This window comes from Mycteria americana, chromosome 2, assembly GCF_035582795.1.
Source record: "Mycteria americana isolate JAX WOST 10 ecotype Jacksonville Zoo and Gardens chromosome 2, USCA_MyAme_1.0, whole genome shotgun sequence".
NCBI lineage: Eukaryota > Metazoa > Chordata > Aves > Ciconiiformes > Ciconiidae > Mycteria > Mycteria americana.
In genome coordinates, this window is record NC_134366.1 from 97,559,784 (window position 1) to 97,576,968 (window position 17,185).

A 17,185-nucleotide genomic window follows, 5' to 3' on the forward strand; every position below is an offset into this window, starting at 1 on the left:
TTATATTTCCAATGAGAAGTCTATCCAATGTGGAGTACTGGGCTGGTTGGAGATTTGTCTCCAGATAGTAGTGTGAGAGAAGAAAGTCCTCCCATATCACCCTCTTGCTTAGTTTCACGTGAAAAAAAAAGTTATAAAAAGTTAAAATAACTGGTTAAACAGAGGATTGATTTCTCTATAGAAATAAGGCTGTTGATCCCTGGGCTCAATCAAACTAATGATCTGTCTATTCTGTTCCTTTAACTCTTCCTATGTGTGAGAAATGCTGAAGTTGAATAGTTACAGGATAAGCATTCTGAGAAGTTGTTTCTTCCTTGTCTCAAGCAACTAGTTTTTGCTACCTTTCTAGGGGGGGATGCATATCTTACGAGACAAATGTTTAGATAATGAAATATAACAGCTCCATGAGAAAATGACAGGGAAGGAAAGTAGAAAGAACCTTCTGCAAGATCAGGACATGTTCTATTCCAGGAAATGTCTCAAATAAACACTAAAAAAAACCCCAAACAACTTACTGTATTTCATCTTGAAACTGTTTTCAAGTTCTCATGCCTCCAGCAACTCCTTTTTGGAAAACTGTTTCAGTATCTCCATAGCTGGATGTATTCTTTGACATTCCAGCCTAAGTTTATTTGGAGCCATACTTCGTAATTCTCCATCATCAAACATCTTTTGCAAGCCCAAACAAGCCAAGTCCTCTCTTGTAAAAAGGCCTTCCCATTCCCTGGATAATTCTATTTATCATTTTTTCCTATAACTCCAGTTTGAGCTCATCTTTCCTGGACATGAGTGGCCAGACCAGTATGTAATATTCTAGAGGTCATGATGCCAGAATCTTGTAAATAACTCAGATGAAACATCCAAAGATCATACTTTTCTCCTCTTTATATCACTCTTGTCTTCCTCCTCCTTCCTTCTGCACTACTACCAATTGATTCCTTCAAATTAAAGGCAAAAAATTTTATCAGGCTTAGTGCAAAGACTTCACACTACTAAATCTCATCCTGTTTTTTTTTTATTACCTTTACAACTGTTGAATGCTTCTTGTAATCCAGTTGCTGTGACCCTAGCGTAAGAATAGCCATCTATAGAGATCTTAGCCAAGCAGCAAATGAACCATACAGTACATATTTGTATGTTTGCTGAAGTCATGACATGTTTTCTGTGGTGTGCTATAGGCTTTGCTCCTGCCCACAGTGTACTACTAAATCCCAGGTGCTAAGAGTTATGCTGGCATTATTTTAACCAAAATGTTGAGTTAAAGTTTGGATATTTCAGAAGAAAAGCATTGACTGAAAAGCTGGACTGTCTTCTAAAAAGTTTTTTGTTAACTGCAGATGCAGCTTAATCATCTCAGCATAATCCCTCCTGTGCTGTTCAGCTTTGGCAGACATTAACAGATATTATAGTGATTTTTAACAAGGAGGTCTATGTAGTCAATGTGTATTAACATGTATTAAAGATACAATAAATGTTAGTCAGTAAGTTTAACGTGTCTCAAGGACACTCTGATAAATTTCAGAGTTGCCACTCTTTCTAGTCTATCCTTTACTCAGCCTAACTACACAGCAAACGTGATGAAGCCTATTGTCGTCATTTTATCCTTCCCCAGTATTGTGCATGCAATTCTCATTTATCTGTATTCCCTAATGCTTTTTTTCCTTTTAAAATTTTATTTTTCTCTTCAGGGTACACTTTTGCAGCATTTCTGTTCTAGAATAGAGATAAAAATAGCCCAGTTACATGAAAAAGTTAAGCTCTGTGCCAGAAGGGGGTGTACTTGAAAGAATAATCAACAATTGCCTAGTGTGCTACTTTAAAACTGATTTCTTTTAAAAATATAATGGTCTCTTAACTAAACTGCATTCTTTCCTCTTTTAGCTGATAGCAGAAGTGTTTTATAGTTCAACTGCTTAAGCACTTTCGTCCAAAATGCTCTATCTTTGATACTTACAAAATAACAAATTACAGCTGAAGCTGAAGGAAAAGAAAGAGTTAGGATAGAAATGTAGGCGTGACTGGCAGCTGCTTTAAAGGTTGCATTTGAACATCATACAACTTTAGTATTCGGAAAGTCTTACTCATTCCTTAGCAGCTATAAGCAAACAAATCAAATTGTGCTTTCATTTACAGCAGAGTAATAGCACTCTAAATCATGTCTCTTTTCTGAGCTGTTTCCAAGGATGGACTTGTCTTGTATTTACGTTATTGTAATTCAGAGCAAAACTTAGAACAGTGATTTTAGTATGTGCATGAAGGGAAGAAAATATTGTGTGATTAAGACTGGCAACAGGATGCTGAAGGGTGTAGTGTGATCTTGAATACTTACAATCTTCATTTGAGACCCAAACATTAAGTCATTTAACCTTTATCTTCCTGTAAGCTGATGATAACATCACTATTACTTCACAGCAGGATTTGAAAGTTTGTTTCTTAAGGTAAAGTTTGGCATTCTTAGATGAAAAAAGTTCATCAGTAAAGTACACAATGCTGAATTTAAAAGGGACTTTTATGGCTTATAATCTAAACTACTGTTTAATGCAATGAAGACGTGAATTCACAGTTTTTTGGCTAGTTGCTCTTGCATTGAGCTCACTATTAATACATATATTAATACTGTATAAGAAATATTTATATATACAACTATATATATACACATATATACTTATCATCATGCAAGGGTGTATGCTGATACCTATGCTCCTGCAGTCTATATACTGTTTGATAGATATGTCTTGCGCTATGTTGAATGGAAAATAAATTTCCTTTACATGACACTCATGCTCATCAAATTGCCTGGGCAATTTTTTTAGCTTGGCTAGCCGTATCTTACTCTTTATAAAAAATATGACTGCTCCATTTTGGATAGGCGTCATTTGACTTGCCAGAATGGAGGGTGTATTCCCTCCTCCTTTAAAGATTTGCATTGAAAATGATGTAGTCACAGACATGTTGTCTTATCATTGTTGTGCTATGAAGTAAATGTGCACTCATTTTTGATGGCTACTACTCTACTAACTGATAACCTGTTTTATGTAATAACAATGCTAACATGATATCTGGCAAATTTCAGTTCTCAGATATCACTGGCACAAATATTAGTTCCAGTTCAAGGATTAATGTGTTTTCTTTTTTTTTTTTTCTTCCTCCCCCTTGCTCACTCTCCCTTTCCTCTTTTGGTCTTTTTTCTTTCTATGAAAGCCTCTAAGAAAAGCTGATTGCTCAGCATTCATGATTTAAACTTCAAATATTTGGTTGTAATTCTAACTCTGTGTAAGAGACTTGTTTGAGATGCATGGTTTTGCAGTCATTCAGAAATCAGGGTTGGGAAGTTTCTGGAACAGTGAAAGTAAATATATGCAGTTGTTATATACAAAAATGGATCATATCTACCCATCACATGGCAATAGCTCTGTGTACATCTATAGAATCATAAGGCAATTTGATAAAGAAAACATATCCCAAATTTGTCCTTTTTTCTCAGTTGGTCAAAAGACTTGTTTGCATATCTTAAAAATAAGGAGTAATTATTGTTCTTTTTTCTAGTATGATAAATGCCTTTTTTTGTTGTTTTGGTGAGGCCAAAACATAACTTATTTGTGATAATTTTGTTTCTTTAAACTTTCAGATATTCAACTTTACCATGGATGTATCTTGTATCCAGATTCTTCTCAAGTTCAGATGTAGCTTTTATTTCTTATATCTCCTTAAATTTTGTGTTTGGCCTGTGTACCATGCTGATGACTCTCTTACCTCGTTTGTTAGCTATAATTTCCAAAGTGCAGGTCAGTATAAAAACTTCGCTTTACATTACTCATAAGTGAGATGTATGCACACACATGCATGCATGTATATGTTTGTGTATATATATATATGTTTATACACATGCACAGGCAAGATTTTTTCCAGCAGAAAAACCTATGTTTTAAACATTCATGATTTTTCTGTCCTAGTGTGTACTGTATTGCTTGTTACCATCTTGAATTTTAACTTGTTTATAACAAAAAAAAAAAAAAAAAAAGCCCTGTAGTAATGGAAAAACAACGTTAATTGAAACCTTGACATTTCCCAGACAATTAAGTTGTAATTGGCACATAATGGGAGCTGTTCTGGTCCATTGAATAGATTATATGCATTGTAAAATGTGTTTGAATAATACTGACATAAGAGATAACCGCATATTCCTAGGATCTGTAATGCACTATATGAATAGTAATTTGCATTCTCACTCCATGTATGTAATTTCTATTAGACATAATGGTAATTAAGCACCTTTATAGAGAGGAGATTCAGAATGTGTATGAGTATCTATGCATGTATCAGGTCAAAAACTTGATTTTTGAAGTCAAATTTGGATTACATGTCATTCAAGTTTGGAGGCAGATTTGGTGTTGACTTGGGTTTAAGTTGGTGATTTAGAATTAATAGCATTCAAATATTAAAATTTTAAGAAAACAGAATGATTGTGACCTCATGTGTTTTGTTACTATCCATGAACCTCAACTAAAATTAGAATCCTGTGGCCCTAGGCACTCTAAAATACAATGAGAGATGAACCCTGCCCCAAAATAGTTCACAATATGCTTTTCTGAAATCAGTTCACATTGAGTGAGATTTGAGTGCTGTATCCAGCTGTGTAAGTGTGCTTAATACACTGATGGAGAAAACTAATTTTTTCCTTTTTTTTTTTTTCTTTGCTCCCTCCCCCCCTTCTTGCTGAATCTTAATACAGAGTTTTCAGAACATCTACAATATCCTCAAATGGGTGTTCATCGTATTCCCACAATTCTGCTTAGGCCAGGGTTTAATAGAACTTTCGTACAATCAGATCAAGTTTGACCTGACCAGCAACTTTGGAATAGATTCATATGTGAGCCCCTTTGAGATGAATTTCCTGGGCTGGATTTTTGTGGAAATGGCCCTGCAGGGAACACTACTTCTTCTTTTACGGCTTTTTCTTCATTGGGATCTCCTCCAGAAACCAAGGTGTGTTACCGTTTGTATTCTACCATAGTGGACGATGAATTAATTTTTAAAGAAAGAAAATGGTGGATTCCTTTAAACACCTGAAGATAAATACTTCTGATAACATGGTGTACCTGAATTAGTGGAAACTGCAGAAAAAATACAAGTAGTTGCTGTTTCCCTTGGATTTTGCTGAGATTTGATCACCAACCTTTAAGGGATTGCCACCAGGGAAATAAAACAGACTTATCCAGACTACAGCAATGTCCAATTTGCCATGTGTCATTTGTTATCATCTTCTGTTTTAGGGGTCAGTGTTCAGTTAACAGCATGGTCAGCCCTTCGGAAGATGTTGATGTAGAAATGGAGCGACAGCGACTCTTTGGTGGAAGAACTGGTAATGATGTCCTCCTTCTGTACAACCTCAGGAAGTGTTATGGAGGTTTCGGTAAGAAGAATACAGCTGTGGAAAGTATAAGCTTGGGAATACCAAGGGGAGAGGTAAAGAGGTCTTTTTTTTCCTTTCAGAAAATAACACTTCATTCTGAGCAATTGTTCAGATATACTCAGGATGTCTACAATCTGCACATAGCAGCAGAACAATTTCAGTTGTAGTAATTTCTGAAAATCAATAACTGGATAAAAGCAGAAGCTGTGGTGGTGTTTAAGAAGCAACTGTTCACTTATTTTTTTGGGTTACAAATTCATCAGAGTCTTAATTTTTTCTTCTTGCTTATCTTTACCAAGTTACTGTTTTATAGGTTAAGATAAAAAACAAGTAGGTAGCATAGCAGAGAAAGCAAAGAATACCTAGCTCAATTGTAAACTGTGGACTGAATCCTGAATTTGTCACCAAGGCAAACTTGTAGTTCCCATGCTGAAATCTTCACAGTATATTTTAATATAGCATTTAATATACTAATATACTATTTTAATAAACTGAAATTTAGCACTGAATATGGTAATGCTAAAGATTTCAGAAAAGCATTTATTTGTTTGGGTTTTTTTTTCATTATTTCGATGCTTTTGGGAATTGCAGATATTCATTTCAGAAATACTGATAAGGAAAAGACTTTTCTTGGGTGCTAATAGCAAATTGGAAAATGTGAGAAACTAGCACATGGCAGCACAGGTCCAGTGATGTCCTGCCAGTTATAGATCAGTTGTTGGGTAACTGGGGTAACCAGGAGGATGTAATTGCTGATGAAAGCCTATTTATCAATAAGAAAGTTCATGAAACAAGGATTTTAAAAGTTACAAAGTGCTATAAATAGCCTTAATATAAATCCTGTCCTAGCTTAAGTGTATATTCATTGCAGCTAGGGGACTGAAATTACTGTTCAGAAGGCAGTGTGTGTCTTGGCTGTTCAGTGTTCATTTACTTGTACAGAGTGAAGCAGCTCATGAGAAACTGAGAAATATTGACTATAGACTGGTAGTCAGGGCTCTCAAATAGGACTTGAGATCCTCAGGTTCAAATCTAGCATTTACTAATACTATGGATAAATAATGCATTTAGTTACTGGGCAGGGTTTTAAGTAGAGGGCTAGAATCCTAAATAAGTCACTTTTAGGAATTATGGGGTAATCAAAATATTATATATATGGGGTTTTTTTTAATTTATTTTCTGTGGGAAAGGGAATTCACACATACAGTATATTCATATGCAGTACCTTAAAGACATCATAGGAAATATGAAAAGGGGAGAAACTGTTGAAGAATTAGTATTACTTATTTCTTTCAGCATAGCAGATTGATTGCTTTTGTTCCTTCTTCCCCCCCCCCCCCCCATCTCTGTTAGTGTTTTGGACTCCTGGGAACAAATGGAGCTGGGAAAAGCACAACATTTAAGATGCTGACTGGAGATATCATCCCATCTGCAGGACGTGCTGTTATCAAGACTCCTACAGGGTAAATAACACAGGGTTTGATCAGAATAGTGCTAATAGATAATGCCAATGATCAAAGACTCAGCACGTCTTCAGTCCTTTATACTGTACTCTAAGGACCTGTTTTGTTCCCTTTTAAATGTATATTGCTTTATTGCTGTTAAGTCTCTGCAGGAAAGCATTTTAGCATTATATAATTCCATTTGACAGCTCTGTTAATTGAGAATAAACTTGTCTGGTAGCAAAAGAGTAGGCTCTAGGAAGCCTTAACATACAGCTTTTTAAAATTGTAACAAAAATCTTAACGGACAGTATGTCCAGCTGCATGGACATATATCCCCCATACTAATGCTGCACTGAAAGGTTTCCAGGATTATGCTGATGAGCAGCATTTCAAGTGGATAATTTAAAAATGTTTTCTGACACTTGTGTCCTTCAGAGTAATTAATTAATTACTTGATCAATATACTATGTAATTAGGATAGGAGGTACTGTTGGTGATATTGAGGCTAACTTTGATGGAGTGATAAGTGAATAATGGACTTTTTGGGTTAGATGTAACCAACACTTACTGTTTTTCCCAGCAAAATTGAAGAGGAAGTAAAGTTATTTTTTAGTCAGGCCAAAGTAAAATTTATATGTGTATATATAAGTGCATTCTAGGCTAGTTAACAATTTTAAAACTTCTCTTTTCCTAAATTATGTCTATTTCAAAATATGTGTTTTGGAGAAGGACAAGTGAAGGGTTTAATTCAGAAAATTTTTAAAGGAAACATTTTGGAATTTCCAAAATGACAAGTTACCTGTCTGGTTTAGAAATTAAATGCTTTCATAGGTCAGTATTTGCTCACTTCTTTACAAAGATAATGATCAGCAGATTTAACTTCAAAATGTAAGTAGTTTCAGTCATTGCAAAATTCAGTTTTCTGGAAAGTTTACACTTTTGAAATGGACACCATCACCACCACCAAACATGATTTTACTTAAGTGTGTTTTGTTTGATTTTTTTCATTATCTTTCATAACAACTTTTTTCCCAAGAGATTCAGTGTAAAAATAATTTGATAACAAAGAACTCCAAAAATGATCATCAAATAATTGTTAATCATGAAGAAGGAATAACTAAAGAGATCTTGGAAAAATGATTCTTAAGAGAATAAGAAGTGATATGAGTGAGGCTTTATAATGGTGGTAGAGACTTTTAGATGGTTGTTTTCATTTATAATTTCCCAGAAGACAAAAATTTTCAGACATTAAGCAACAACAACAATAACAACAACAAAAGTTATTTAAAATTAGGTAAAAATTAACATTTGGTGTTCTTTGGAACAGGTGGAATGCTTTGTACCAGGATACCATGGAGGTCAGAAGTTTAGCATGAGTCTGAAGAGGATTTGAGATTTACAGAAATAAAATAATCTCTAATAATTTTTGATAAGATATTGCCCTCAAGGGCAGTATTTAAGCTCCCAGGTTTTGTTTAGATTTTGAGGGGTATTTTTCTATAGATTTTAATGGGACTTGCCTTTGGTCCCACCTGTGCATTTATGGATTGCATATGGCTTTCCCTGTACAATGTGGTATTAGATCTATATTTGGGCAAATGATTTGATCTGGTGTGACAATTCCAAAATTTTAATACCCGCTTGAAAGCAAATATAAAGTTATAAGAACATGTTTCGTCATCATGTGTATTGGCACTTACACTGTTTATTGACTACATGACTTATTTTATCAGAACCCCTAAAGATAACTTTTCAAAAATTCACAAAACAATTTAACAATGCCTGTATTCCTTTTACTAGACATGTTGTTATGTACCTGTGGCTAAACATAAAAAAATCTTCTGAGGTCAACTTTAGTATGCTAAAGTATGTTAAATACTCTCCCTGCACATCATGTGTGCTACTTTCATTTCTCCCACTGTGTTTTATAAATCCAACATGAAAGCATACTTTAAGATGCAATGTTATTTACCATATACTAAAATATAGGTGATGAAATTTAACACATTTAGGAGGCTTGAGAGGAAGCCTTCGACATTTGCATTTAAGTGTCCAAAATACCCTTGATGACTTTAATTATCACCCTGTATTATTATGGTGTCAATCCAGGTTATGGATTTTTATGTGTTTGAAGTGGCTGAAGTGAGTGTAAAACCCGTATTCCCAAGTTTTCAAAACGTATCACTAACTTAGGAAGGCAACCTCAAGCAAGAGCTGCAGTTACACATTAGCTAAACTTGGGGAAACAAACAACTTTGAGGCTGGGAGAAGAGATTTATATCATTCCTGACTTTGTTCCTTGCTTTATATTTTGGCAACTGCTGTTAAGCAGACCATGGTGCACTGTGTTGGTGTAATACTGAAAATCACTAGGGGGCAAATTCGTTGAGTCTCCCATAGGCAAGATTATAAACACAACAGGTCTGGAGAACCCTTCAACAGTTGAAGAATGACTAGTTATTCATCCAAAGCAGAATAACTTTTTCTGAATAGAATTGATTTATGGTTTTAAAACAAAAAAAGATGAAGATTGTGGTCTATGAAACAGTTAAGTTGATTTTTTTCTGTAGGCTAGTGAGAAGATACAAAGATGATTGTGATAAAATTTTATGTTATGCTAACTTGATTCGGATCCAGGTATAGCCATGTCCTTTCTGAGCAGCAATCATGTTTATCCCCAGGACAAGAACTGGGGCAACTATCAAGTTCCCAAACAGTGAAATAAAAAAATTAAAATTTAAAAATATTTTTTGTAACAGTTAGTTTATTTGTGAGTGTCCAGAACACCTTCCAGTTCCAGGTGTCTCTAAGCTGTCTTTGTTAGTTACAACTTCAGTGAACAGAAATTAAAAGCTAAATGAGTGTGTCTGAGTCCCAGATCTTTAGCTACCACCTTTAAGCCAGTATTTAGAGGCAAAACCAAGGAACTTCAGAGTGATGGAAATGTTTCTGTTCTTTTTATTTGCTATGCTATGCAATATGCTCTGTAAGGAATATGTACACTCCACATCAGAAAGACAATTGCAGATTTCAGAAATCTTTCCTCTCTAAACGTAGATTTATTTGCTGCTGATAAATCAGTGTGTACATCTTAAAACGAAACAAAACCCCACAAACAACAAAAAACCCTCCACCCCTGTATATGATACGTGGAGAAGATAGCTCTAACTGATTTGGGTATCAGGTACCCAGGGACTTTTAGGTAGATTGATTTGTATTTACACCTGAGATAAATGGAGGAATGGGGATACTGTGGTAAGAAGTCTTCTCCTTTTCTCCAGTAGTGTGCTCAAAAGCCTGGTATTCCTGGCACAGAGGAAGAGAGGAGAGTCAGCTGAAGAAAGCAGTTGCTGGTCACAGCTGCAGACCACTTGCTGGTCAGCAGATCTAGACTTCTTTGTTTAAAATCTATGTCATGAAACAGCTTCCATAGAGACATTACCTCTGATAGCAATTCTTGATGAATAATTTGGGCAGCAGCATAGATGTAGATCCCATTTCTGCTGGGTTTGACTGGAAAGAACACAACTTTTGTCCTCTGTGACCCTGAAAGGACAGGATACTATAATCTGATGGATCCTTCATAATGCATTCTTCATGACAAAATAGTGAAATGAGTATGCAAAATTATTATTATAAATATTGGAGAACCTAACTGATGTAACTCCATGCAGAAGAAAATCCTTAATTCATAACAGTTCCTGTTTCTTCGAATAAATATGCTTGAAAGTTCCTGGTTTAAAACAAACAAACAACCTCCTCTCCCTCCCCCGCAACAAAACCATATGTACATTTTCCTGATTGCTATTGTAATTGTTTCACTGAATTTAAAATGAAGTCAGAAGTGCCTCTTTGAGGCAGGTGCACTGAAAACAGCCTTGAATTTTACAGGACAGCTTTTGAACCTTTGGACAACACAGGGGACTAGAAATGGAAGATGTGCTTTTTTAAAAATGCATGTTGAGTTGCAAAGTAGAATTTTGGGAAGTTCAATGTAAAACATCTTGGACATGCATGGGGTATATAGAAGCAGCCTCACACATTGATAATCAAGTTGTATTCAGGGAACTCCTGCTAGATTCTCAAAGGAAATAAGAAAAATGTACTTCTGAAAGGCAGCTGCCTTTTTAACAGGGCAGAAGAGCAGATTCACAACATCTTCAAGTACTTCTAAAAGATTTGTTGGCCTCTAGGTTGTTTGTTTGTTGAATGTTTAATACTGCAAAAAAGGAGCTTATTCCTAAAAACCTGAGAAAAAACTCTGTCTGTTTTCATAGCACAAGCTTAGTAAAATGCATAAAAGCTAGATGTTACGTAACAGTTTTCAATATCACGGAGATTCATAAGACTAGGTGTTACTAATCAGGATTGTTTATTAAATACTATAGCCAACTTCATCTCTTCTGCATATCAAGGTTCCTGGCATTCTTCTTGATGAGGGCATTCTTCTGGGGAAGGCAAGGCTTCTGATCTGTTTTTATTAAGCTTTTCTCTTTTTGATACACTACAAATTAAATAGATATTTTGAATGCAATATGTGCTTAAACTTTGTATCTTACCATTTACATGGCAAACGCATATTTATAGTATACAAGCTGAGCAATCTACCAAAAACCTGCTTTTTTAAATTTTCGTATCCTTCTGCAGAAAATGTTTTTAAGCAACTTTTAAAATTTGCAATCCCATTCTGTTTGTAACTGTGATGTGATATAGTCCAGTAAGAGAAATAATAGGAATTTATCACCAACCACAGCCAGTCTTGTGAAGATAATAGCAAAATGCCATTCACTGGGGATTTTGCCTTTTTTATTATATTGTGTACCTCATTAACATTGCCATTATCAGTGATGTATCTGTCCAAATGAAACATAAAAATAATTGTCATATAGAGAGTGTGTTTCTATATTAGGGATATTTGCAACCCCAATATTAAAGAGGGCCAAAGGAAGAAGCAACATTGAAAGAGTTACTTTGGAAGATGTGGAAATAAAATACTGATACTGAAGTACCAGCAGTCCCCCTCATAAAGGGCAGAAATATTAAAAGCAAAAAGGAAAATAACTAGAAAGGAGAGTATTTTAATAAAATTTGCTTACCTGTATTTATAAAGTATGGTGCTATAAGACATTAGGAGGCTCTGACTGGCTTTTGAACAACATCCATACAAAGGAGTTGTCAAGCTTAAATATGTATAATAATTAACTGCTTGACATTTAGAAGGGTTTTTTTGTGTTCTCTGTAGCACAGCTGTTCCTCTTTAAGAGTACAAATGGGCTCAAATTAGCTTATGCTTAACCCTACTGCCATAACTAGATTGCCACCAGTGAATGAAATGAAAGTTAGTGTATAAAACTGTAAACATTTTTGTAGTTACTTTTTCTGTCAAATAGCTTGAAGAAGTAAGGTCTGTGTTAAATACGTACTAAGAAAAGCCAACAGTTAACAAAGTGGTAAAACGAAAAACAAAGTGAGCCCTCATAGTCTTTGAATCTCTTCTGGGCTGATATATCAGCAGATATTGTACATCTGTTCCACTTTTTTTTTTTTTTTTTTGAGTGTCCGTTGACCATTCTTTGTTTTCTTCCCCTTTCCATATTCGCGTCTAAACCTTCAGTGACTCTGTGCCATAAAGCCTCCCTCAACTGAGGAGGGCTAAACACAGCTTGGAAGAGAAAGTGTCAAAATCCTTTGAAGTCCAACGTCAAGATCAATGTAAAATAATGAATAACGTGACTAGTGGTTTGTTTGCCTTTTTGGCGCTCCGTATTTTGCAGCCTTTGCCGTTGTAGTTTGCTGAATAGAGTTGACTTTAAGTTGATACTTAGAGCAAAGTCTCACTTGTAGTGGGGTGCATAAAAGAAGAAATAGATAAGCCGGGTGTCATCTTGTTTGTAAGTTGCCCCACTGAAGCCTGAAGTATTTGGCAGTCTTCCTCATGTAATTAATTTATCTCCCATGAATTTCCGTCTTCCTTCTGCACAGGGAGATCCTCCATGACAGCAACTCCCCACCCTATTTGAATTGTCAGTCATCTCAGCTGTTGGATTACAAAGTCATAGGACCAAATAACTTCTCTCCAAAGAGGGGAAAGTAAAATATTCCTTTATAGCTAGAACTTGGATTCTTTTGATAGTTATGATATTCAGCGTGATAAATAATTAAAAATGTAATTCAAATAGCTTTACTTGAAAGGCAGAATAAATTTACATCAATATAATGGCTGAGATAGCTGTTGTTACACTGTATATCAGTAAAATTAGTTTAATAATAACTAAGCTATAGTTACATTAATTATATTTTAACCTTGATTTTTTTATAATGTTAATTGAGCATTAGTATGCACTGAATTAAATGTGCAGTTAAGAGTACAATGGAATGTCTAACTACTTTTGCAATTTGTAAATTTGTATTTCATTTTGACTAATTAATGGAATTTATCTCTCTACAGAAGCCATTGTAAGTACCATATATATCACTGCCTTTACTTTAACTGCATTCAAAAACTGCAGAAAAAGCATACAAAAGTGAAGCAAAGTGCACAGCGGAGTCCATAGTGAAACAATTTTTCCAAAAACAACCATAAGGCTGATATCGAGGGTACTAAGTTATCTCTGGAACTTGAAACTGAGGTGTACTTTTGAATGTCAGCCCACAGCTACCTATAAGCTATGTTGCCGGTAACCACTGTAACAAATAAGAATTAAATCTAGCCTCTGCAATAACCAGCCTAGCATTCTGGAAACTACAGGTCCAGTTCAGGTGGGAGAAGGCAACAGGTTTTGTCCAAGATCATTCTCTCTCGTTCCAGTGTTTTGGTTTCTTTTCAGTGCCAGCACATGCTTTCTGACTGGAGTGCCCCATGCCACCCCAATGTAGCCTTCAGGGCAGGAATCAGATTTCAGGGGTTTCTTTCAACGCATGAAAGAAATGGATCAATGTAAAATGCCTTAAAATGATCAGTGGAGGAACAACTTTGAATTAAAAATTTTATTCACTCAGCATTTAGTTTATTATCCCCAGTATCTTGCAAGTCTGGCAAGTTTCTTTCATCAATAGTACAAAACTCTAAGATGAGCACTCCAAACTTATGGAAACCTCCTTGAGTCTTGGATTTTTTTCAGGATGATTTGCACCAAAGTATCATAAGTCTCACTGTATAAATGGAGACCAAAGCACTTAAAGAGGGATGCAATACAATATCTTTCATGCTTCAAGTGCTAGGCTGTGCTATTTTTCTTGAGGATGCCATATATTCTGTTGACCTTTTCTGAAATTACTAGAAATGTAATTTTGCAACTTTAAAATTTTGTTTAACGTATAAAGTTTTCTGGACATGTTCTGTTGGTTTCATCTGTTACAACTGTTCCACTTTAAAGGAAAAGTTAAATAGCAAGTGGACGTATTGACTGAGCATAACAATATAGTCTAAAAATTAAGTCTTCACTGGGAAGGAGAAAACTCGTGTTCCGTGTTAGTCCTATGTGTTAACTTGATCAGGATATGTAACCAAAGTTACTACCAAATGTAAAGCTAACAATTATTCAGTGTTTTTATAATGATACAGAAAGTCCTGTATTAGTATAAAAGTCTGGTTTCCTGCCTATAATTTTTAGATATTACACTGGAATTCATTGTGTCTGCTGTACTATGGACAAAAAGGCTGAGAGGTGTTGCAGTCTGCACTTATATGTTCTTTCTCTCTTTATTTATAAAACGAGCTGATTTTTTCTTCCTGTATGTCTTATTGTTTATATGAATGGCCTAATAAGAAACACTACTATGCCGATAATAAAAGGGAAGAAAACAAATGTCTGTTTTTCTCTAGCTTGAGAAAAAAAATCAGAATTTTGCTGCATGCTAATCTATATTTCAGAAAATATTAAAAAAAATATATTTCCAATTTGATTCTGATAACATCATATATGAAGATGTTTGTTAAGGAAGAATAGGATTATAATTAGTTTAATGAATGGCATCAGAATTAAAAAAAAAAAGGGAAAAGCATTTACAGTATATCATTTAGTGAAAAGGTTTTCTGGTATCATGCCATCACTACTTGAAATGTTCATTTCATGTAGACCCATGAAAATTAAATCTGAGATATTAACTGAGTTTCAAGGAAAATCAATTTCCAGAAATAAGGGCAGTTTTCTGTTGTAAGATATGTACTATAATTAAAAATTATGCTGTGTTTTTCTTTCATCTATTCTTTCAGTATCCAGAAAAAGCTTAGGACCTGGCTAAACAAAATGTAAGGATGATTTGGAAATCTACTCAGTGATATTGCTGAGGGAAGAATAGGCATTGTACTATACGTACCAAAGAAGTCTCAATAAAAGACCAGAATCCTCATATGGCTTTTTTTTTCTTCTGGTCAGATTGTTTTCTGCTTTGACAGATACAGAGATGGAAAAAAATTAGGTCCATGAGTTCTTTAGTGAATACATTAGAATCTCCTTATTAATGGGAACTCTTTAAGTGTTCAAGGTCAGCACTAATGGATAAAGTTGCAAGATAAGGACCAAACTGAGTGAGAATATTAAATGATCTATTTTCACTGTACTCTTCCTTTATGAAAGCTAAAGGTCAGTGGGTGGAATATTGTTCATCTAAGGCTGTGTGCTTTATGGGAGGCACAGCACTAAAATCATATCTGTACAATTAGCACTGGGGACACTGATGTGTCTTTATTTCCTGGTGCAAACGGAATAACTATTGTCTAATACAGTTCTAGCTAAAGAACATTAGATGTCTGTTATTCTTTGCAGCCATGCATACTTATTTTTTGTTCTTCATGGTATGGCCCCGTTCCAGACTAGATGTATCTATCCAGCTACAGGGTTCATGCTGAGTAAATGTCCCTGAAATTACCCCTGAGTGTGATTTGTTCTCTTGTGACTGAACTTGGCATATTACCAAAAGCCCAGTCTCTTGTTTCTCCAAAGACAGCAGCTGCACCAAAAGGAAACCTTGTTAGTGTGCCTCAATCTTCCTAGTAAAACAAACCTCAGACACATCTCTCTGTATTCAGCAGCACCTAGATAGCATTTCACTGTGGATAGTGTTTCACTATGTTAGCGTTCATTAAACAAGGAATCAACTGATTCCGACAGGTTATGCAAAAGGATCAACATTAATCAATCTGTACCTTATGGTAAAGATGACCTTAAAAATAATTTAATTTGATTTAGGTATGGCTGGAAACTGAGCGGGTAAAAATTCTGTATAAACTTGATTTAAAATAACCTATAAGTGGATCTAAATTAATGAGGAAGTACACTTCTGGTATCTTCTTTCCCCTATCACCCCTTTTATTTTTTGCAAAGTCTGTCTAGAGAGATGTCTACAGGCAGTTAACTTCCTTGGCACCATCCAAACCTACAAAGATACTAAAATTTTATATCTTTGCCATTAAGAGCAAAGGACCATTCTAATTAGTCCCCAGCAAGGTTCATCATAATCATGATAATTTATCTTTTGATAGCATTAAAATATATTTTGATGCTGTGATTCATTACGTAAAACGCAGAATTTGTGATTTCTTTGTCTCCCCAGACTCCTGAATCTTGTTAACAGGAGATACATATTTATATTTTCACTAGTGCTGTTATTTGTAGATCCTGCATTAACACATTTACTTTGTGGCTAAGTAATTAACCATATATGTAGTTCTCTTAACCAGAAATGTAGAAAACCACTATGGGGAAAACCATTCTGTTACTCACAACTTTTTTTTTTTCAAAGCTCAGATTTTTTTATTATTAAGTATCTTAATTTTGACAGGTCTTTTCTGTACATGTAAATCAGCATCATTGAAAGTTGAATTAGATGTTGGAATAAATAGGATAGATTCAGTATCATTATGGATAATGAGACACCCTTGCAATCAAGCTTGCTTCTTAGTAATGAATGTAATTTCAAGCAATGCTGTACAGCTACAAAGTGATGGCCAAAGTCTCTTAAATCAGGATCATTTTATATTTTTTTCCTGTATTGTCTTTTAACCTATTAGGCTTTAATATTCCGCATTTCGTTTTACTCTTATTGTTTAGATAATGCATGCATGCGTATGTGTGTGCACAGACACACAAAGAATACACAGCAACATTTCTCTCTCTGTCTCTCAGCTACTGCCCCTTTAATATTGAACATGATGCACACAGTATGGTTTTGAAATATGTCTCCTTAGATCAGGGTCTATCAAAGAGATAAGGGAGGTAAACCTGGTGAGAATTAATTCTCACAGATCTGTCCTCCTCCCGTGTTGATCTGCTCACCTTGGCGCACGCACCGTTAGAGTAGTGATGCATGGGTGGCAGTGCCAATC

General features: G+C 35.1%; 1 protein-coding gene across 1 annotated transcript in view; it reads left to right on the forward strand.

Moving 5' to 3' along the window:
- Positions 1–17,185, forward strand: part of ABCA13 (ATP binding cassette subfamily A member 13) — a 176,157-nt gene that overhangs the window by 129,806 nt on the left and 29,166 nt on the right. Inside the window, exons 45-48 of the mRNA XM_075495780.1 lie at positions 3,629–3,785; positions 4,733–4,986; positions 5,274–5,466; positions 6,767–6,876. Of these exons, the coding sequence (XP_075351895.1) occupies positions 3,629–3,785; positions 4,733–4,986; positions 5,274–5,466; positions 6,767–6,876 (714 nt within the window). The remainder of the gene's footprint in view (positions 1–3,628; positions 3,786–4,732; positions 4,987–5,273; positions 5,467–6,766; positions 6,877–17,185) is intronic.